Source organism: Gobio gobio (assembly GCF_949357685.1).
Source record: "Gobio gobio genome assembly, chromosome: 4".
Taxonomy (NCBI): domain Eukaryota; kingdom Metazoa; phylum Chordata; class Actinopteri; order Cypriniformes; family Gobionidae; genus Gobio; species Gobio gobio.
The window spans coordinates 57,182,724-57,206,526 of record NC_137100.1 but is presented as its reverse complement, the minus strand read 5'-3'; the positions used below and the strand labels follow the sequence as shown (position 1 = coordinate 57,206,526).

The window sequence follows — 23,803 nt, the reverse complement described above, 5'->3', positions numbered from 1 at the left end:
AAGTTCTCATGAGTGTAAGCTCCTGTGAAAGGAGACCATGGTAAACTGAAGTACATAGTTTAGTGGTTTACTTGTGCTAACCACGTTAGAGCTAAACTCAAACTGGCAAGTGTGTAAACCACTAGTGCAGTCACAGAAGAAAGTATTGAAGAAAAAAAAAAACAGACGCCAAACTGATGTGAAAAGTACTTTATTCACATTATATGAGATTAAAGCCCTATGTTTGGTTCCATGTCCATGAAAAGATGCATAAGAAATGCTTCCCAGAATTGCTGGGAAATACCACAGGACAGCACTCACATTCAACTATTATGTTTTAACAGACATAAAATAAGTCGCTGACATCAGCATTACCACATGCGAGAACATTTAGGTACACAATTCACTATGTACTGTATACTCAGTGTGGAATTTGAATTATTTGATCCAGTATAAAACTTCACTAAACGTTACTTGTACACAACATCAGCCAGTAAGGAGACAACGTTAGGTCCAAAAAGAGTATGATCCTTAGGTTTATCAGTTAAGTTAACTGTACAAAAATGATTCAAAGCTGATTCTGAAAAAGTACATTGAGATAAGGCACTTTATCATGTCCTGTGAGAGCAGTGTTCACTTTTTAGAAATACAAACAGCAACCATTACAAAATGTCCTGTGAAAAAAAAAAAAATGCAGGCAAAAAGTCTGTAAAAAATTGCTCACCATCATAAAAATCTGATGCATACGTTCAACATTTCTTTATCTTTCCTTTCACCAGACAAAACACGTAGTTCAGTGCTCAAACTCTTTAAAAATTCAACATTAAGAATATTAAATGCATTAGAGGTCAAGATCAAAGCACATTTTGAATGAACAATTTCATTTGGCACTGCTGTGAATATAGAAGGAATGGTTCAAAATGGAAATTCTGACATAATTTACATCACTGACTAGATATTATGAAGAATGTTTCAACTGCCCATGCAATGAAAGTCAATGGGGTCCAAAACAAAAATTTTCAAAATATCTTCTTTTGTGTGCCACAGAAAAAAGGGTTGGAATTATGCTGAGTAAATGATGACAGAACTATGACATTAAGGCATTGCGCATTTAAACAGGGAAAACTATAATTAACTACTGTGAGATCACACATTTCCCCATCCCATTTCCTAATAAACTCAGTGCTGATCTGGTGCATAGATTTTTGGCCTTTACAGTCATTGACAATTGCAAAACAGATACAAAGGAGAAAAGAAAGAAAAAAATTCACACATTGCAGAATTACCATCCCACATCTAAACTGGAAGAGCAATTGTTATGTTTGTCAATATAGGGGAAATAACATATTTACAATATACAGTGAGGTCCAAAAGTCTGATACCACTAGCAAAAATGCTTTTACATCATTAAATCTTTGTTTAAATTTTTTATATATATACACATATATATAAATAAAAGAATATAAAATATATGGGGTTAAAAAAATATATATTTGTATTCAGAAAGGATGCATAAATTGATCAAAAGTATAAGTCAAGACTTTTATAAATGTTACAAAAAATTCAATTTTTAATAAATGCTGTTCTTTTAAAAATTAATCCTTTTTTCCCACAAATATATTAAGCAGCACAATGACACTGAAAAATTCAGCTTTGCCATTGCAGGAATACATTAAAATATTTAAACGTTTTTAATATTTCACAATATTACTGTTTTATTGTATTTTTGATCCAAAAAAAAAAAAATCTTTCGACCCCAAACTTTTGAATGGTTATGTAAATATTTTAAATCACAGGTTTTCATTGTGGTCTCAGACTCTAGGATGCCACTGTATATCTTGGAAAATGTTCAATATACTCAACGTGCATTGTAAGGTAATCTCAAACACTCCTTGTTTATTTAAATATAGAAGGGACTGCATAGGACTGAACCTACCAGGGACAAACAAGACATTTTCCCCATACAAACACCAAATCAACACATCACTCCGTCTTCACCTTCCTCATATGGTATCCATTAGGTTACCGATATTCTTGGCCTTATCACATTATAGTGACTGTGCTACTATATCAGCTACTCGTCACAAGGCTTTCAAAATATTGAGCGACTGTAATGTGAGACGACTTGCAGCATGCGGGACGTGTGGTTTGCAAAGTCTGGCTATGATAATACAACACACACACACACGCCCGATATTAACACTGATATTTAGAGGGAAAAGGCACTGCAACAAAACGAACAAGGAAATTATATGCATAAATAAAGGTTTGCGGTACATTTCGACAAAACTGCAGTGGCGTTCAGCAACAAAGATACGATCTTGGCAAAGTCAGACTTGTGAATACAGTTTTGGCACATGAAAGTGTGTTTACACAGTAAAGTACAGCCATAAATATATATATTTTTTCAAATAAATAACAGTCTTATATACTAACCACCTACAACACTGGATAAGTACATCTGCTGACAAGAGCTGAAGGCCTTACGGGGGCGATTATTTCATTATTGAAGCCGACGTGGTCCGAAACGCAATGCAATACTGTATCTGTTAAGACTATTCACATTAGTTTTCTCTCCGTTGTAACAGTCGTATCAAATAGGGAGCGCAACCAACAAACTACGCTCTGATCGCACATTTACAGTTTTTCAAAGGTAATACAGAGTTTATGAGATATTAAGCACCAGTAAATGTAAATATAAGCTGGTAAAAACAAGGCAAATACTTAAAAGACGGAAACATCTTGTTTAAAAATGAAGGCAAGTTCAGACTTAGCAACAAAGAGAGTAAATAAATGACCAAGGATCAGACATTCTTGGCAAAAAAAAACAAGGAAACGCCTTTCACTGGCGTTCAATGCTTTCTTCTGAATGCATGAATGGACTCGTTTTGGATGACCTCAATCACATATTCTTTTCAAATTCAACAACTCATATCATTTGAGATGGTGAAAAGACCCATCGGCTACTATTCCCACTTTCAGATCACTGTGGCTGCAGCCGTAGCTCCTACTTCCTCTGTTCTGGAGCTCGTCTCGTGGGTCAAAAGTTGCTGCGGCTCCTTCAGGAACACCAGAAGAACTGTGATGTTATCACTGGATCCAGCAGCTTTCGCCTGGGCCACCAGACTTTGGGCCACGTCCTCACCAGAGCCTCTGCCCTCCCTCAGAGCTTCCAGGACCAGCCCCGGGACGTCCCCAGGCCGAACCACGTCAAAGAAGCCGTCACAGGCAAGGAGGATGTAATCTTCATCCCCGTTCAGCTGGACCGATGAGCTGTCAGCTTCATTAGAGACATACGGCTTCTGATCAAAATCACCTTTTGAGGATTAGAAAAAATATATATAAAATGTATTTTACTAACTTGCACTATAAATAAATACTACAATAAATTAAAAAGACATATACGGCTTCTGATCAAAATCACCATTTGAGGATTAGAAAAAAATATATATAAAATGTATTTTACTAACTTGCACTATAAATAATTACTACAATAAATACATTTTTTTTTATTTTTAGAATAGCAGCAAATTGACCAATTTAGCTATAAATAGAGCTGGGTAATACAACTAAAAATATACATTACAAATATATGCACACAATACACTACCGTTAAAAGATAAAAATACACATATATAATATAAAAATACAGCTAAATATATATATTACACATATATACTAAACACTACTGTTCAAAGATTGTTTGGGGTCAGTACAAATTACAAATTTTCAGTAAAAATTCAAATGTAATTAAATTCATTAAAAAAGTTAGAGTAAAGATATTCATAATGGCATAAAATATGTATATTTCATATAAATGCTGTACTTTTGAACTTTCTATTCATGAAAGAATCCTGAAAAAAATATATAAGTTTTCACAAAATAATTAAGCAGCACAAACTGTTTTAATAATATTAATAAATAAACATTAATAATAATAATAATAATAATAATAATGAGAAATGTTTCTTGAGTATCAAATAAGCATATTAGAATGATTTCTGAAGGATCGTGTGACACTGACTGGAGAAATGATGCTAAAAATTCCGCTTTGCCATCACAGGAATGAAACACATTTTACAATATGATGTATAAAACAAATACATCTCAATATTTTTCAACATTTATCCTGATATGTATGTATTTGCCCTGAATTATGTTTTAAATTATAGATTCAAAATGTTAATGCATGTAAGAATCTAGTTTCTCACACTGTTTTGACTGCACAGGACTGAACCTACCAGGGACAAACAAGACATTTTCCCCATATAAACATCAAATTAACAATTTCTATTTCATATAAATGCTGTACTTTTGAACTTTCTATTCATCAAAGAATCCTGTTATTTTTTAATTTCAGGATTTTACAATACGATTTTACAATATGAACACATTTTACAATACGATATATAAAATAAAATATATCTCAATATTTTTGTATGTATTTGCCCTGAATTACATTTTAAATAATAGATTCAAAATGTTAATGCATGTAAGAATCTAGTTTCCCATACTGTTTTTCACTACATGAACAAATACAAATTACATTATATGCACCAATATAGCATCATAATAATCAGCAATATTTACCTACATATATTTTAACACATTTAGGTAAATGAAAAAGACCATTTCCTGGAACATTTCTGAGAAATATAATCTGAAATGGGCAGGACAGTTTGAAATAATTCATGAACGTAAATCTTCTTTTCCGCCACTGAAATTTAAATCAGAGACACCATAAAAACGTCCATATTTTTACCTAATCAACAAATAAAAAGCACATTAAAATCATTGATGAATATTCAAATATCTTGTGAATATTCAATATATCGGCCAGCCAAACTTGTAAACCAGTTCACACTGTCAGGGCCGGCCCATGGCATAGGCGGAATAGGCAAATGCTAGGGGCGCCATTCATCCATAGGGGCGCCAAAATGTATTACTGATACTATTTTATTCATATTCATATTTCTGTCCCAAACAGAAATAAGATAATTCTTCTCACCCCATTTGGCAGATAATTGTGCTCGTTTTAAGCTAAAACTCACTTCATTTAGATTTTTTCCCCCAGAAAACAAGGAAAAAATTATCTAATGTCATTTTACTAGTAAATACATCTTGATTTAAGAATTTTTTGATGTTTGGACTGGACACAAGAAAAAAATACTAAATAAGAAGAGCATTTTTTGCAGTAAAAAGACGTAAAGTGGTGTAATGAATGAACAGTTTATTTAATTGCATAGTAGTAAAATACTAATCTACGCTAATTAATTCCAGTTTTACCTTAAACTATATGCAAGCAGCGGTTCTGGGTTCTCCAGTGGCCACAGATAGTGTATTTTGTCAAAAAAAAAAATCTGATTTTTAAACGCATGTAATATAACTTTTTTAATAGCCTAATGTTTTTATTCTACAGTTGCGCAGTTTTAATGGGACATATGGACATTTTAAAAAGTATTTGCCCAAATTAGTAATGATATTTATATACAGGTTTATTTAAAATAGCAACATTTTATGTAAATTTCACATTAAATATCTAAATTTCTCATTTTAATTCATGGTGAAAACATGAATGTGCATATTAGTGGAAGTTTGCTGCTATCTACTGGAAAACAAACACTTTTGCTAGTTCTCAATAGTCTGTGCATGAATGCTAGATGCAATTACTTGTTATTTGTGTTTAGGCTGTAATGTGGCGTAGGTGCTATTTTTGTATAGTTTAACTATCATCAGCCTTTTAAAAAAAAATTAATAATAATAATATCATGAACATAATGACGGGGTAGAATGGACTGCACATATTATAAAACAACAACAATAAAAATTTAAAAACATCAATGCATTAAAAAAATAAAACAGTACCAGTGTTTCCGCAACTTAGACTGAAAACATGTAGTGCTAAACCTTGATACAAGGGGCACCAAGTAAAATCTTGCCTAGGGCAGCAAATTGGTCAGGGCCGGCCCTGCACACTGTTAAAAACGCAATAGGCGGGTCAGTGGAAAGAAAAAAAGAAGTGCAAGGTCTAGAGACGTGTTTTTTTCAAAGTTGAACTACTTTAAACGTGAGTGCCACGTGTCATGAGCGAGATGCTGGTGAACACAGCGGTTAAAGACGCTCAACTAGCGCGTGTTTACAGTGAAAAAAAGAACAAGTAGTGCACTGGAATGGAAAAAGGAAAAAATATAGTTTTTCTGGTTTGCTGTTGTTTTAAGGCTGCGAGACATTCACCTATTGCTCTGGAAACGGCGTAGGTACCATTTACCCGCCAACAACCCATGAAAGCAATGCATCCACCCAGATCCTCAATCCTTTTCTTCTCATCCTGCACAGAAGCACAAGCAAAATCTTTCAGGATACAGTCAAAATACTGGATCTTTTACATCCTATAACGAAAACCCCTGTATTTTCCTAATTACAAATCTCAAAATCTTTTGTAGAACTACTTAATTATGTACGTATTTTGCATGCAGAAACACAAATTTGTCAATCAGTGCCTCTCTAAGGACCATTCTAATTCTTCTGGCATTCAGTCGCTGTAGTAAGTATGCAGCCTACAGCGCTAATATTGATTCAGCATGTGGTCAGCAGTCAGTTCCTCTGTCTCACATTTCAGCTGCTCACGGAGAACAGAGGAGCATCTGATACGGTCTTGTGGTTCTGTCTCTACTGGTCAGCAGTGGCTTGTAGTGTCTCGTACCTCTCTCTCCGGTTTGTGTGGGTCCATTAGGGTCACTGGTTCTCCCTGTCGGACCAGCATAGCTTGAGAGTCGCCCAGCCAGGAGACAGTCAGGCGATCAGAGGTCAGTAAGACAGCCACACCAGTGCTGCCGCTGCGCAGACGCTGAAGACGACAGAAACAAAAGAATGTTTAGTTTGCCATCCTGTGGTCACTGGGAGTAATAATTATGGTTCTCATTACTGTAATACAGTAAAATAGTTACAAATAACATTAAAACAACACTGTGATAATTTTTTTTTTTTAGATCAGCATAGACTGAACTTTTGTTCATTTTTATTGTGCTATGTTCAAAATGAACTTAACTAAATTAAATAATGTAAAGTAATAAAATAATAAATTCACATAACACTATTTTTGCAGTGGGTGCTTAATTGTCACGTAAATATTTTCACTATGCAAAAATATGTTAATGGTTAAAAAAAATGTATGTACTCATTTATATTTAATATTTTTTAAATTGTGCAATTATGTTAAAAATGTACTACACTAAAATGAAATAACAAATTTAGTTTTCCATTAAAATGCTAATAAAATAATTAGCAAATGAATAAAATAAAGTGATATTTTATTCAAAATTAATTGCACTAAATAAAATAAATGTAATTAAATAGAATTTAATAAAATAATTTAGTAGCATTTAATATTTTTATTTCACAAAAATTAAAATATTTTTTTCCTATTCTAACTAACTAAATACTTTGGCAACTATTAATTGCTTGAAAATTTCACAATGCAAAAAAAAAAAAAACTCAATGCGTCCAAAAAATTTAATTACTCAACTAAATGTTTTTACCATTTAATGACACTTCATTCAACTAATTTGGTATAATTTAAGGCTTACAAAAATTTAACATTTTCATAAAAATAATAGATAATTACTCGTTTTATTAAGTGGTATTAACTGGTCCATATAAACCGTCAAGTGCATGTCAATTATTATCAGTAAAATGAATTATTTTTTACTTGCACCGTCCGTGTCAATGAAAAAGAAAGCGCTTACTCATATCTGTACCTGTGGAGGCAGACAGAGACTTGCAGCAAGCTTGCACCGTTTTCTTACCATATATTTAAACCACAGGGGGAACATGGACTATATTTATCTGTATTTATTACAATGTAGGAACATTAGATACACATAACGGTTGCATCTTAAGAAGTGGGAGAGGTGTGAAAAGATTTATTTCCATCGTGAGTTTCCACAGAATGCACCAGCTTGACAAATAAGGGGAGAGATAATCTAACTGCTGAAACTGATTGTGCCGTTTTTTCAGAAGCAGATAGGCTAATAAAAAAAACCTGTTTAAAGGAAAACAAGTGTACTCTTCGAAGAAAGTCAACACGAATGTCAGCTCACCGAATGAGGTTTTTAAGTTGCACATACAGTCTGGTTCAAAAGCCTGAGATCACACTAAAATCTGCAATATGTTTTTACATTTATTTAAAGTGCTCCAATTATGCTATTTTAATGATTCCTCATTTTATTTTGAAGGTCTCATACAATAGTTTTACATGCATCCAAGTTGTAATTTTGATTACAACTGTATAGTTTTCTAGCACTCAAATTGATATGCTGACAATATAATTTATAAATTAGAAAAATGCAAGCATTCGCATCTCTTTTGGTTGTTCTTACCTCTCTCTTGGCTTTGATCTTGAACATGTCATCTGTTTGCGTGAAGCTGCTTTTGAAGGCTGTGGCAGCATCGCTTTTTAGCACCTCCTGCTGGCTCAGTATGATATGCAGGTGAGTGGCAGAATATATGGCAGCATCCACCCCTCCATGTCCATCAAACACTGCATAATACTCTCGATCCACACCATCCTACAGAAGAGAAACGGAAATCAGAATCATGCCTTAGACACAATTTTGGTCCAAACAGAAAAGTATTTAAAGACGGCATTATAGGGATAGGGAAAATTCTGTCATCTTTTACTCACCCACAAGTTGTTCCAAACCTGTATTGATTTCCTTATGGTGCAGAACAAAAGAAAAGATATTTTGAAGAATGTTGGTCACCAAACCAATATTTTTATTCTTTACTATGGAAGTCATATGGGGTCCATCAACTGTTTGGTTACCAACATTTTTCAAAATATCTTTTGTGTTTAGCAGATGAAAGAACTTCAAGCAGGTTTGGAACAAATGATGAGTAAAGAATGGCAGAATTTACATTTTAAATATAAATTGACTCCATTTATTTTGACCTTTTTATTTAAATTTTAAACAGCACTGAAAACATAGTTATGTGTATTATATTGCATTTCTTCATGTCAATAGATCTACATAAATACTACACACTGCACCTTTAAATGTCCCAAAACATTTTAACTACCAATATTATCCCGGTAGTGTTCAGCTCATGAATATTGCATATTTGGATATACACACAGAACTACAGTGGGGAGAACAAGTATTTGATACACTGACGATTTTTCAGGTTTTCCTACTTACAAAACAATTACAGGTCTGTAATTTTTATCGTAGGTACACTTCAACTGTGAGAGACGGAATCTAAAACAAAAATCCCGAAAATCACATTGTATGTGATATATAATAATTAATTAGCATTTTATTGCATGACATAAGTATTTGATCACCTACCAACCAGTAAGAATTCCGGCTCTCACAGACCTGTTAGTTTTTCTTTAAGAAGCCCTCCTGTTCTCCACTCATTACCTGTATTAACTGCACCTGTTTGAACTTGTTACCTATATAAAAGACACCTGTCCACACACTCAATCAAACAGACTCCAACCTCTCCACAATGGCCAAGACCAGAGAGCTGTGTAAGGACATCAGGGATAAAATTGTTGACCTGCACAAGGCTGGGATGGGCTACAGGACAATAGGCAAGCAGCTTGGTGAGAAGGCAACAACTGTTGGCGCAATTATTAGAAAATGAAAGAAGTTCAAGATGACGGTCAATCTCCCTCGGTCTGGGGCACCATGCAAAATCTTACCTCGTGGGGCATCAATGATAATTAGGAAGGTGAGGGATCAGCCCAGAACTACACGGCAGGACCTGGTCAATGACCTGAAGAGAGCTGGGACCACAGTCTCAAAGAAAACCATTAGTAACACACTACGCCGTCATGGATTAAAATCCTGCAGCGCACGCAAGGTCCCCCTGCTCAAGCCAGCGCATGGCCAGGCCCGTCTGAAGTTTGCCAATGACCATCTGGATGATCCAGAGGAGGAATGGGAGAAGGTCATGTGGTCTGAAGAGACAAAATAGAGCTTTTTGGTCTAAACTCCACTCGCGTGTTTGGAGGAAGAAGAAGGATGAGGTCTAACCCCAAGAACACCATCCCAACCGTGAAGCATTGTGGTGGAAACATCATTCTTTGGGGATGCTTTTCTGCAAAGGGGACAGGACGACAGCACATTATTGAGGGGAGGATGGATGGGGCCATGTATCGCGAGATCTCGGCCAACAACCTCCTTCCCTCAGTAAGAGCATTGGAGATGGGTCGTGGCTGGGTCTTCCAGCATGACAACGACCCGAAACACACAGCCAGGGCAACTAAGGAGTGGCTCCGTAAGAAGCATCTCAAGGTCCTGGAGGGGCCTAGCCAGTCTCCAGACCTGAACCCATCTTTGGAGGGAGCTGAAAGTCCGTATAGCCCAGCGACAGCCCCGAAACCTGAAGGATCTGGAGAAGGTCTGTATGGAGGAGTGGGCCAAAATCCCTGCTGCAGTGTGCGCAAACCTGGTCAAGAACTACAGGAAACATATGATCTCTGTAATCGCAAACAAATGTTTCTGTACCAAATATTAAGTTCTGCTTTTCTGATGCATCAAATACTTATGTCATGCAATAAAATGCTAATTAATTACTTATAAAATCATACACCGTGATTTTCAGGATTTTTGTTTTAGATTCCGTCACACACAGTTGAAGAGTACCGATGATAAAAATTACAGACTTCTACATGCTTTGGGCACACCTGCAAAATTGGCAGTGTATCAAATACTTGTTCTCCCCACTGTATATATGAGAGTGAAATATTCTTATTGGTTGCTTATTGGTATGGTATGCTATGCACATGGTCTTCATTCAAGGCTAGAGGAAATATGTGGCTGCCTCACCTTCAATCCCAGAAGCTGGTTAAACTCTTTCAAGATCATGTGACGATCCTCCATCTTTCTGCGAGTGTTTCTAATGGCGTGAACAGAGCAGCTGTGTGTCCGTGAAGAGGAAGAACCAGGACTGGGCAGCTGTTTCTGCCAGGCCACACCCACCTCTCTCAATTTATTTATAAAGAGGCGCTGCAGTGGCTCAGACTGTAACACTGAAGGGTCACACAGACACATACACTCATCATGATGCTACATTGATTGAATAGAAGAAGTTCCTAGAAGTCATACAGACTGAAATAATGTAAAGAGTCAACAACACAGGCATGAACTTTTCCTAGGAGAGATACGTTTTCAAACAATGTAAAAACCGTACCTTCATGTACTACAGTTGTTTGAACACTAGAAGGCAGTGCCATACAGAGAATTAAAGGTGCAGTGGGTGATTTCTGAAAAACACTGTTGAAAGTGGATCGGACCAAGCAAAGCCACTTGAAGGCAAGCCTGCAAACTTAGCCGAAAAAAGCATAATGCAAGCTTAATTTTTTTTTACTGGATGTCAATAGAGGCGCTTCACTACACTGAATAAACCGCTTTTGTGTGGAAAAGCTTAATTTTATAATTTAATGAATCGACAGCCCATTGGCTAATCTTCAAAAGTTTTCTCAAACATTTGTTTTGAATTGATCTATTTTTAGAGTTTCTCCAATGGTAAGAGCAACAGACACCTCTCATCTCACAATAAAAATACAACCTCTAGGACCGAGCACCACAACACACTTGTAGCAAATCCGCAGTGAGTGAGCAAGAGGGAGATTTGAAGACAAACTGTAGAAAGAGAGATTGCCTGAGAGACATTACATAACAGAAAAGGGTCAGAGGAATATCACTGGATAAAGAAGGGTTATGATCAGGCAAGAGCTTTAGGACCTGCACTCATATTAGAAAAGCTTTCCAGCGCTGGAGAGACCGAAGTGGGAAGGCCTGAAATGGGATGCAGAGGCTGCGTTGTTTCTGCTCAATACATCCACATCGAGTTTGCTATGTTTCAAAGAACTAAGATATGCTGTTGTTGTAAAGTTAGCTATAGTAACAGGACAGTTCATTGTTTGTCTAGAGCTGATGGAGACTAACAACCAACTCTTGCTTGTATATATGCATTATCCAGCAGCATATCACCCTGTAGCCCAAGACTGGTTTCCCACTGAAGCTAAGCAGGGCTGAGCCTGGTCAGTACCTGGATGGGAGACCAACTGGGAAAACTAGGTTGCTGCTGGTAGAGGTGTTAGTGATGCCAGCAGGGGGTGCTCACCCTGTGGTCTGTGTGGGTCCTAACACCCCAGTATAGTGATGGGGACACTATACTGTAACAAGCACCGTCCTTCTGATGAGACGTTAAACCGAGGTCCTGACTCTGTGGTCATTAAAATCCCAGGTTGTCCTTCGATAAAGAGTAGGGGTGTAACCTCGGCATCCTGGCCAAATTTGCCCATTGGCCCCGGTCCATCATGGCCTCCTAATCATATATACAGTGAGGAAAATAAGTATTTGAACACCTGAGAAAATCAATGTTAAAGGGTTAGTTCACCCAAAAATGAAAATTCTGTCATTAATTACTCACCCTCATGTCGTTGGACACCCGTAAGACCTCCGTTCATATTCGGAACACAAATGAAGATATTTTAGTTGAAAGCTGATGGCTGAGAAAGGCTTCACACAGGCCTCCATTGGCATTCAGTACATTGACACTTCCAAGATCCATGAAAGGCACTTAAAACGTCGTTACAAAGTCTATCTCACCACAGTGGCTCTACAATAATCATACAATGCGACGACAATAGTTTTTGTGCGCAAAAAAAAATCAAAATAACACCTTTATCCAACTTGTTCTTGTCTTCCGTGTGCGCCTCCACGACGCATGCGCGAGAATATGACGTAGCGCCGGTGTTCGGGAATCGATGAAATACACACTTAAGCTCCATTTTGAGCACTACGCCGAGACCTAAAGCACGATCAATGTAGAATCCAACAGCTTAGACACGCGCGTCTTCCTCTGCTCGTAAACAAATCGCTTCTGGGTCATATGTCCGAACGCCGGATCTGCGTCATATTCTCGCGCATGCGTCGTGGAGGCATACACGGAAGTCGAGAACAAGTTGGATAAAGGTGTTATTTTGATTTTTTTTTTGCGCACAAAAACTATTGTCGTCGCATTGTATGATTATTGTAGAGCCACTGTGGTGAGATAGACTTTGTAACGACGTTTTAAGTGCCTTTCATGGATCTTGGAAGTGTCAATGTACTGAATGCCAATGGAGGCCTGTGTGAAGCCTTTCTCAGCCATCAGCTTTCAACTAAAATATCTTCATTTGTGTTCCGAATATGAACGGAGGTCTTACGGGTGTCCAACGACATGAGGGTGAGTAATTAATGACAGAATTTTCATTTTTGGGTGAACTAACCCTTTAATATTTGGTACAGTAGCCTTTGTTTGCAATTACAGAGGTCAAACGTTTCCTGTAGTTTTTCACCAGGTTTGCACACACTGCAGGAGGGATTTTGGCCCACTCCACACAGATCTTCTCTAGATCAGTCACGTTTCTGGAGTTTGAGTTTGAGCTCCCTCCAAAGATTCTCTATTGGGTTTAAGTCTGGAGACTGGCTAGGCCACGCCAGAACCTTGATATGCTTCTTACAGAGCCACTCCTTGGTTATCCTGGCTGTGTGCTTCGGGTCATTGTCATGTTGGAAGACCCAGCCTCGACCCATCTTCAATGCTCTAACTGAGGGAAGGAGGTTGTTCCCCAAAATCTCGTAATACATGGCCCCGGTCATCCTCTCCTTAATCCAGTGCAGTCGCCCTGTCCCATGTGCAGAAAAACACCCCCAAAGCATGATGCTACCACCCCCATGCTTCACAGTAGGGATGGTGTTCTTGGGATGGTACTCATCATTCTTCTTCCTCCAAACACGTTTAGTGGAATTATGACCAAAAAGTTATATTTTGGTCTCATCTGACCACATGACTTTCTCCCATGACTCCTCTGGATCATCCAAATGGTTATTGGCAAACTTAAGACGGGCCTGGACATGTGCTGGTTTAAGCAGGGGAACCTTCCGTGCCATGCATGATTTCAAACCATGACGTCTTAGTGTATTACCAACAGTAACCTTGGAAACGGTGGTCCCAGCTCTTTTCAGGTCATTGACCAGCTCCTCCCGTGTAGTTCTGGGCTGATTTCTCATCTTTTTTAGGATCATTGAGACCCCACGAGGTGAGATCTTGCATGGAGCCCCAGTTCAAGGGAGATTGACAGTCATGTTTAGCTTCTTCCATTTTCTAATTATTGCTCCAACTGTGGACCTTTTTTCACCAAGCTGCTTGGCAATTTCCCCGTAGCCCTTTCCAGCCTTGTGGAGGTGTACAATTTTGTCTCTAGTGTCTTTGGACAGCTATTTGGTCTTGGCCATGTTAGTAGTTGGATTCTTACTGATTGAATGGGGTGGACAGTCTTTATGCAGCTAACGACCTCAAACAGGTGCATCTAATTTAGGATAATAAATGGAGTGGAGGTGGACATTTTAAAGGCAGACTAACAGGTCTTTGAGGGTCAGAATTCTAGCTGATAGACAGGTATTCAAATACTTATTTGCAGCTATATCATACAAATAAATAGTTAAAAAATCATACATTGTGATTTCTGGATTTTTTTTAGATTATGTCTCTCACAGTGGACATGCACCTACGATGACAATTTCAGACCCCTCCATGATTTCTAAGTGGGAGAACTTGCAAAATAGCAGGGTTCAAATACTTATTTTCCTCACTGTATACACGATTGGCTTCATCACTCTGTCTCCTCTCCACCAATAAGCTGGAGTGTGGTGGGCGTTCTGGCGCAAAATGGCTGCCGTCGCATCATCCAGGTGGATGCTGCACATTGGTGGTGGTTGAGGAGATTCCCCCTTCTATGTAACGTGCTTTGAGTGCCTAGAAAAGCACTATATAAATGTAACAAATTATTATAATTATATATATATTCTTGTGTACTGTGTGTTAATTTTTTGTTCTTCCTTGTGTTTCATTCGTTATATTGGCTCATTTTTTCACGCAAAATTATTTCTTTGCTTCAGGTATGATAAATAGACATCCACTATTGCATTGCGTGTTTGTGCATTTTGGGGGCGAAGCAATGAAGGGAGGGGTGTGTTTGTTTGGGTTGATTTAAAATATCAACAGTGTTTCTCAGAAATCACTTACTGCACCTTTAAACCACTTCAGCTCTGCACCCCCTCACAGACCCACCCGTGGGTCCAATATTGCATCATAATCGTTTGAAAAAAAAAAAGTTGTACACCACAAAACTAGACCTATATGGTATCGTTTGAAAGATTAGAACCTCAGCTTTCTTGATAACCCAATCACTTTTGCATTTATGTGACATAGAAAAAGATAAGGTCTGAATCAAATGAAAGCTCTTACCCTATTTATTTCACCGATCCAACACTTTACAGTAACGTTATTATCAAAAGAATCACAAAGATGGAAATGACTCCTTTGAACAAGCAAACACATGAGTCATATTCCTGTTCGGATCACTAACGTGATGTGGAGCTAATAGCCTCAAACGCTATATCAGCTCGTTCCTTAGGTTGTTTTCTTCAAAATGAGACCATTTTCACATGTCTGTGAGCATGCATGGCCAAATGACACTGTAATATGTCACCGATGTCCAGATCAAAACATGTGATGCAGACTAATACCCTTATTATCCTTAGTTTTGATCGTCTTTGTTAGCCGCAATTTTTTGATGACGTCATCACATATTGCGTCATACGTCAAAAAAGCTGAGTATCTCAGCTCTCTATAGACATGTCGATGATGCTTCTAGACCAATCAGAGCCCGAGATCTCCCTTTACAAATTTGAGAAGGCGGAGCCTTCTTTTTGATTTCTCAGCGGCTATGGAAAATCAATGGAGATGAGCAGGAGTTATTAGATGGTTTGCACAGATTAATCTCAATAACTTTTTTTTGGAAGGAGATATCAAGATAATTATTTTTTCCCTGCTTACTGACACCTAGTGGAATCCACAGAAACTTTCTGAAGGGATAAAGGCCAAACAGATTAAAAATTATAGATTTTCAAATAACAAATTAATTAAAAAATAAATCAAAATATGACTTATCTATGTTTATCATAAAATTGTGAATAAATACAATATAATATGTGCAATATTCCACCACTGTGTTAAAATTTAGAGTGTTTTCTGTCAAATGAGACCATTTTTTATCAATTTACTCCAATGTATGTGGGTAGGGCACTCTTTTAAATTCAGATACACCTAATTCTCTAAAAAAATTCTAAATATGCTGCAGAGCTGAAGTGGTTAAATCTTCATTATAGATTACTGATATTTATTAATTCATTAGGATTTTCTGCCTATTAGTCACTGATGTTTATGATCGACAGGCCCAAAGTCTTATTTTCTAAAGATAACTTCATATAAAAAAATAATCGTGCATGATATATATATTTTATACACACTCACACAACATACAATAACCCAAAATGTCAAAAACAGAAAAGAACAAGAATCAAATCAAGAGAATCACTCACAAACAATTCCCTGTTCATCCTCCGGTTGCTGTTCAGCATCTTTGGGGCAGTAGTGAGGTGAAAGGTCATCTTTAAGCAATTCAGTGACAGCAGCATTGCACATCGCTGCACCCAGCCAGGATGGGGCATTTCTTTAAACAAAATATAATAAAATACATCTCAAATAACTTCCAAAGTTTGAGGTCCTTACAATTTTTTATATGTTTTAAAAAGAAGTCTCTTCTGCTCACCAAGGCTGCATTTATTTCATCAAAGTACAAACAGTAATATTGCGGAATATTATTACAATTTAAAAGTAACAAAATGCTATTTGAATACATTTTAAAATTAAATGTTTTCCTCTGATGGCAAAGCTGAATTTTCAGTGTCACATGATCCTTCAGAAATTATTTTTATATGCTGATTTGATACTCATGAAACATGTATTATCATCAATGATGAAAACAGCTGTGTTGCCAAATATTTTGTTTTTTTGATGAAGTACAAAAGAACATTTGTTTGAAATAAAACTGAATCATTTGTGACATTTTGATCAATTTAATGTATCCTTGCCGAATAAAATTATTAATTTCTTTGAGGGAAAAAAATCATTTGAATAGAAGTGTACATAGAGTATGTTCAAGTAAAAATTCGGTTGACAAATGAAAATACATTTATTATGATATGTTCGTTTTTCCCTCACAAACTGTGGAATAAAAAGCACATCTTGCACTAGTGAATATGTTCTGTTTTAATATTAGATTTAGCACTTTGCCTGCTGGAGCAACAAGTGGCAAATGGCCCAACCACCCACTCATAACAACACATCTATTTAAAAAGAGCATTTGGCTGTGTGAGATATTATCTAATGACATAACAGCAAGATGTCAGAAAAGAAAACCCCTTTTGTCCTACTTATCAAGAGCTGTGGTATTGTCATGCATCTCTGACCTATATCATATCATGTAAGGGGTTAAACCTGACAAATCTGCACTGTGCAGACATTTGCATTCGGCACAGCTTCCAACAAAGAGGAAATGAAGTCTAAATGTCAGGAAGTGGGTATAACAATAGTGATTCCACAGACAGGAAGTCTGCCCTGAGAAATGCGTCAGGGGAGAGGGAGAAAAGGATACAGAAAAAGATAAAACAAAAACGCCATTGTTAATTTAAACTTTAAAACTTCTGCACCATTGCTTTCCAATGCTTGGATTGCCACGGATAGTCACTGGGAAAAAAGCACCAAATGTCTTAATCAGCTCATGCATATTGCAACATGCTGACCTGGGCCAAATACTGTCTGCAAATACCCAGAGAAAGCAAATGGGAGAGAGAGGCAGGAATGACAGGAATGAGAGAACGCTCCTCCTCTGGTTAAAGAGGACAGGTCTGTCGCAACATTTCAGGCCCACTTGTGGATTAAAAATCCTGTACATGTTTTTAGAAAATAAATTCAGGACATGCACACACAAACATGAAGCCGAGAGAGGAGTCTGCCATCTAACGGAAAATATAAATGCATTTTCTCTTCTGCAAAAACCTACATCAGGGGTTTTCAATCAGGGGCCCACAAGGGAGTGCTAGGGAATTTGTGGAAATATTTAGAGAAAAACAGTGTAAAAATAAATAAATATATACATAATAAAACATAAGGTCTATCTAACTAAATAAGTTGATTACAATTATTAAAATAAATAAAAAATGATAAAAATAAATAATTTACTTGAAATAAAATATTAATATAAAAAAATTTGAGAACCCTCAGGAGCCTGCTTAGAGAAAAACAGTGTAAAATTCTCTCTCATTTTAAACAAGATAATTAGAAGATATAACTAACTAAATAACTAAAAAATATTTTTTTAATTATTAAAATATATTCAAGTAAATAAATAAATAATAAATGAGGGAAACCTCAGGAGCCCGGAAGGGTTTAGAGGAAAAACAGTCATTTAATAATAACAATAATAATAATAATAATAATAATAAATAAAACATAAGATCTAACTAACTAAATATATAAATAGATTTTTTTTTTATTAAATCAATAAAAAATGTGTCTATAAAAATGTATTAAAGGTGCAGTGTGAAATATTAATGAGGATCTATTGACAGAAATGCAATATAATATACATAACTATGTTTTCAGTGGTGTATAAAGACCTTAATGACATAATGAACCGTTATGTTTTTATTACCTTAATATGAGCCATATCTATCTACATACACCGCGGGTCCCCTTACAGTGAAGTCGCCATTTTGCGCCGCCATGTTTCTACAGTAGCCCTAAGCGGACAAACTGCTCTACAGAGATCTAGCTACTCTCTGCTGTCTCAGAAGACGACATCTTTGTCCTGTGTCAGCCACTGTAGCTTCTCTATGCGCTTCTCAAAGGGTCTCACCGCTAGACGCTGCTAACATTTACACAGTGCACCTTTAAAATAAAAACTAGATATGCAGATTATGCACGTAACAAACCTGGCTGAGAGCAGGCGGAGGCCAAGATCCAGACTCTCTCCCGTCACCTCCTGCAGGGAGACTTTACGGCTAAGTGGACTGACGGGAAGCGGATCCTCTGTGCCAAGTGGGTTTGGAAACTCCTCCAGAAAACTCTTGAGAAACTTTGCAGCATCGCCTTGCTCCGCACAACTCATTGTATGGACCTTTACCAAAGTAGGATGTCAGTGATGTCCAAAACAAACTTGAATGTTTGACTCTACACATAAAATAAATCAAATAAAATTAACACAATATAACTTCACGCATTACCACCTTCACCAGAACCTGTCTACTTTTAAAAGTACTTCAAAAAGCAATTATGTTGCTATACATTTTTCTCGGCCTATGACAGTGTTAGCCAATCAGAACCATCGGAGGTGACCCTCTGTCAATATCCAATGGCATGGTTTTGGGGGAGGGGCTACCCGTTGGTCCAAACGATAGACTGTAAAAAAATCAGGACATAGTGTCCATGATGTCCCCCATAGGAATCTGAAGAGCAGTTTTGAAGCGTAAAGTCGGGTCGAGCTGTCCGTTGCCATCTTGGCAGCGCGTCACAGTTGTCATGAAGGGCAAAATTAGCTGTATAGACCAAAACCACAATTTGTACCAGGCTGTAAACATGTTTTTTTTTCTGCTGTAAAGTTGGGCATTTTAACATGGAGCTCAATGAGATTCTGCTCCCTTCTGGAGCCTGTCTCTAGCGGCCAGTCGATGAATTGCAGTTTAAAGCTGCAGTCCTTAACTTTTTGTGCTCTAGCGGTTAATAAACAGAAATGCATGCGTCTTGCGGAAGAACATTGCGGCCGGAGCTACTTCTCTCTGTTTATGTCTCTGGTGAGTCACGCAGGGACTGTGCTCCTCCGCAACGGTTCCTACCAGACCGGTCTGAAATAGTCCCAATATAAACATTTATTATAAGTGTACCATAATGATTCAGGGTAAGACAAAAACACGGTTTGGAAAATGGATTCATGTTGTACATTTCTCAGTATGTAATTTTTGTAAATCTTGAACACAAAAAAAGTTACGGACAGCAGCTTTAAGTCACTTCTGTATTGGCTTCTAGAGAAACTGCGGGAGGTTGCCACTTGGTCCAAACCAAGCCTGCAGCACTGGTGTTACAAACTGAAGCCTCCGCGCCTCGATCGCCCCCAGGTGGTTGGTCCCAGTAAAGGTCATAACCCCCACCCTTCCGTGTATTCTAATGGACGCGAGACAAACTAAACAATTAAATTAGATTTCATATAATTTTTTTACCAATGTTGGTTTCTGTCATTTTAGGCCATTTTTATCACGCTGATTTCATTTCAATTGTTGTTGTTTTTAAATAAGTTTGATATTAGTAATTTTTTAATGCATTAAAAACGGGGGGGGGGGGGTAGACATCATGATTGACAGGGAAGATTGACAGCTTCTCTGAGTGAAGTTGTCACTGAGGCACCAACTGACTTTTTTCGGGATTTTCGGGAGGAGATCGGAGCTTTAGCTTTAATTTCTACATTTCCATAACTGCGTATTTCACACCGACATAGTGAATTGTTCTGCATCTGTGAGAGTGAGGGCAGGCTTTTGATAAATCGGCTCTACTTCCTGCTCTCTACTCTACTCGGTCCCAAATGTGGTCCATATTTGGACCTCCGGTGGCTTCACTTTTCTACAGCGGAAGAGAATGAAGTCGCGTCGCCCATATTTTTTTCCGATCTATGGTCCGAACTATAAAAGACAGGAGGTGCGTCCCAATTCGCATACTTATGCACTATTCTACTACCTTTTTAAGTATAAATAGTATGTTCACACTAATAATTAAAAAAAAGAAAAAGTGCACTTTAAATTCTAAATCAATCAACGCGAAGTGTGGAATGTTGGGACTCTTCGTGCACTCGACTGTCGCAGCTTTAATTGCGTAGCGGAGGGGGAGGGGCTATCAGATTCCGATGTTGATGACAAAATAACCTAAAGCTCATACACTACACGCCACGGTTGAGTACATAATGCATAAATACATAGTGTATACGTGCATAGTGTACAGTGCGTCGTTGGGGACACAACTGGGTTTTTTTTAACGCTTGATGATTATTTAAATATAACGAAAGAAAACATAAAGAAATGTAACGAAAGCATTGTGATATTACCATATTATCCGCAAAGATATCCATTTACTACTATTGAGGTGAGGAACTCTTTCTCTGTTGCAAAATGCAAATATGTATCTAGAATGCAGTACTACCCACATATCTGGGAACATTACTAACCTAACCCAGCAAAACTGAACTTCTTTCAAACTGCAGTGCATTGCATACAGGTAATTTTGGTTAGTTTATAACTGCAAGGATTCATGGTGTAACTTAAGCATGACTTCTTACGAATAACATTGCACGCACTGTCGCCATTTGAAAGCAGAACAACCGGGCCTTCAACTACAAATAAGCAACTGGTTAGTTTAATTAACAACATAAAAGAGAACATAGACATGCATAAACGTGCTGTATATACCTTTGCGAATGGTTGGTGTTGCTTTATGCCGACACTCCCTTTTTTCCTGACGAGTGCGGTTTGAAGTGCTCGTGCATGAACGCACGCCCTTTCAGTCACTACACAACAAAAGCCAATCCATCTGCGGAAGTCACAGGGACAGAAAGGAAGTGCAAACATAACGAAGCACAAGTGATAAGAATAAACGTGTGAGGCGCGGAATAGGATGAAGTCAATCCGTTTGGTTGTCAGATCGATTTGGCTGCCTGGGCGGAGCTAGACCTATCTTATGAATATTAATACCTTCCTTTTAATGGGCTAGCCAATGAGCGTCCAGTCATTCATGTACGTAGTTAATATTCATAAGCCAAGGTCTACTAAGCAGTGATTTCTGACGTTTTTCTTTTCTTTTTCTTTGTTTATGCAAAGATGCACTAAGATGGACAAATGCCATTGGATAGAAAAAGAAAATACATATTATACAATATTAGTATTATTGGGTAATCTCAAAATATTAAAAACTAAAATGGCCTGTCCCTAAACATATCCTCCTGGGACCCAAGAATAGACTTTTGTCCACTATAGTGGACGTTATATTTTAGTGAATTTCTCTGACATCATACATGTCACATGTCACAGTCTGGATGTCCAGTAAAGAGCACATTCGGGGCTTTGCAGGGATACCAAATGTTTGGAGGTTTCACCAGGACAACAACAACTTCTTCTTGGTCTTTAAAAATGGCTGACATTAATGTTGAGCACTCTTATGGAAATATGATCATATTTTTTAATTATAATTTAAATCTGATTAATTTTCAAATTGTTTGTTATAAATCAACATCTCAGGAAAATGTTATGGGGTTTCTAATCAAAATATGACTTTCTGTTACAGAACAGGGCATTGATTTCATAAATGACCACTGTAGAGGACGCCAGGATTTAAATCATGATTATCAGGCATTTTGGAGACATAACAAGTGAACAGGGAAAGAAATTACATATCAATATTCCTATGAAATATTAGATATTATTTTGAAAATGTTGCCAATTTTTCCTCCCATTATTACACTTCTTTTTTCATTACATGTTGCACCAAGAACACATGAATATGCAAATTAGATGCAGTGAATAGATACATTGTATTGAATGGGAAAATCCAAGTATTGTCATTTCACCCACATATTTCATAAAGTAAAATGGTATATGAATGCATTTCATTATATCTTTCATAACATAGTTCAAAATCATCTTTAAATAAAGTTTGTTTAAAAAAAAAACCTGAAACCTAAAAATTGATTGATGAGTTAAAAATAAATCCCATTGTTTTTGCCTATACATGCAATTTCATGTCATTTAATTTTTTTAACAACTCAGTCCTGGTGTCAACTACAGAGGACATATCATAACATATGAATAAAATATCATTTTTCAAAAATGTTTTTTTTCCATTTGTTTCTTATGCTCTAAACAATGTAATGACATAAAAAAATACTAAATTCAAAAAACTTTTCTGGGTCCCAGGAGGATATGACAAATGACTCAATACTGTAGTGTTTTGTATAAATGTAAAAGCAAAAAGGCTATTCAAACATGTAGTATTATTGTTAAACATGCTATTGATAGACAAGTGAAGTGGCACCTTTTTGTTTGAAACATTTTCTTTTATTTATACATTTTCTGTACTTATGGTTTGCATAATGTGATCATTTAAAAATTGCAAAATGTTGGTCATTATATACTCTGAATTAACATTTCTTTTGATATTATGGTAAAATGCATATAATCATAAAGTGTTAACCATAACATGGATGTAACTTAAAATTTGTTTTTTAACAGTGTCAGACACTGTGGCCAACAAAAAAAAACATTAAAAAATAAAAATAAAAATAATAATAATAATGGTAATGTGATGGTACGTGTAAACAGAAGAAGAAAAAAATCAGTAGTAGGCTACTATAGTCTGGTTTTTTTGTTTTGTTTTGTTACTAACGTAATTTACTAATTTGCTATTTTAGGCATTTGTTTATTTCGGATCATGTTTGTGTTTCACTGAAGTCTATGCAGTGATTTATATTGTATTTATGAAATTAATGTTGTATATTGTTGCATATATTTGTGTGTGTTAGCCAAAATAAGAAGCCACATGCATATTATTCAGAGAAAGGTGTCTAAATATCATTTAGCTTTTCAAATGATGCATTGAAAAAAAATTATGTAACTTTATTAATTATTGTTATTTTGATTAAAGATTATCAGGGCACACACTTTTAAAAAATGATGTGCATGGATAAAAAAAATATAACCATTGGAGTATTCCATTAAAACATTTCTTTGGATAAAAGCGTCTGCTAAATAAATAAATGTAAATGTATAAGCAGACAAGCAAAAAACAAAACAAAAATCAGGAAAAAAGCACAGTACAGGTTCTGTTT

General features: G+C 36.6%; 1 protein-coding gene across 2 annotated transcripts; it reads right to left on the bottom strand.

The window, feature by feature from the left end:
• Nucleotides 1–1,593: 1,593 nt before the first annotated feature.
• Nucleotides 1,594–21,515, bottom strand: ppm1f (protein phosphatase, Mg2+/Mn2+ dependent, 1F). 2 transcript variants are annotated; one of them, XM_079814882.1, is made up of 8 exons: nt 21,393–21,515; nt 18,876–19,113; nt 16,422–16,552; nt 10,815–11,017; nt 8,358–8,546; nt 6,683–6,826; nt 6,214–6,307; nt 1,594–3,295 (listed from the first exon to the last, which is right to left on the bottom strand). In XM_079814882.1, the coding sequence occupies exons 2-8, from the start codon at nt 19,049–19,051 to the stop codon at nt 2,958–2,960; spliced, it is 1,275 nt and encodes a 424-aa protein (XP_079671008.1). In that variant the 5' UTR covers nt 19,052–19,113; nt 21,393–21,515; the 3' UTR covers nt 1,594–2,957. The 2 variants fall into 2 exon arrangements, with proteins under 2 accessions (XP_079671008.1, XP_079671009.1); XM_079814883.1 differs by having other exon boundaries at nt 18,876–19,060; nt 21,393–21,499.
• Nucleotides 21,516–23,803: the final 2,288 nt, after the last annotated feature.

Excerpts from the sequence above, each read along its gene's own strand:
- ppm1f (XM_079814882.1), bottom strand. The coding sequence starts at position 19,051 with ATGAGTTGTGCGGAGCAAGGCGATGCTGCAAAGTTTCTCAAGAGTTTT. Across the intron at positions 11,018-16,421 it reads GGATGAACAGGGAATTGTTT|TGTTACAGTCTGAGCCACTG; the intron begins GTGAGTGATTCT and ends GTGACCCTTCAG. Across the intron at positions 8,547-10,814 it reads ACCAGCTTCTGGGATTGAAG|GATGGTGTGGATCGAGAGTA; the intron begins GTGAGGCAGCCA and ends TCTCTTCTGTAG.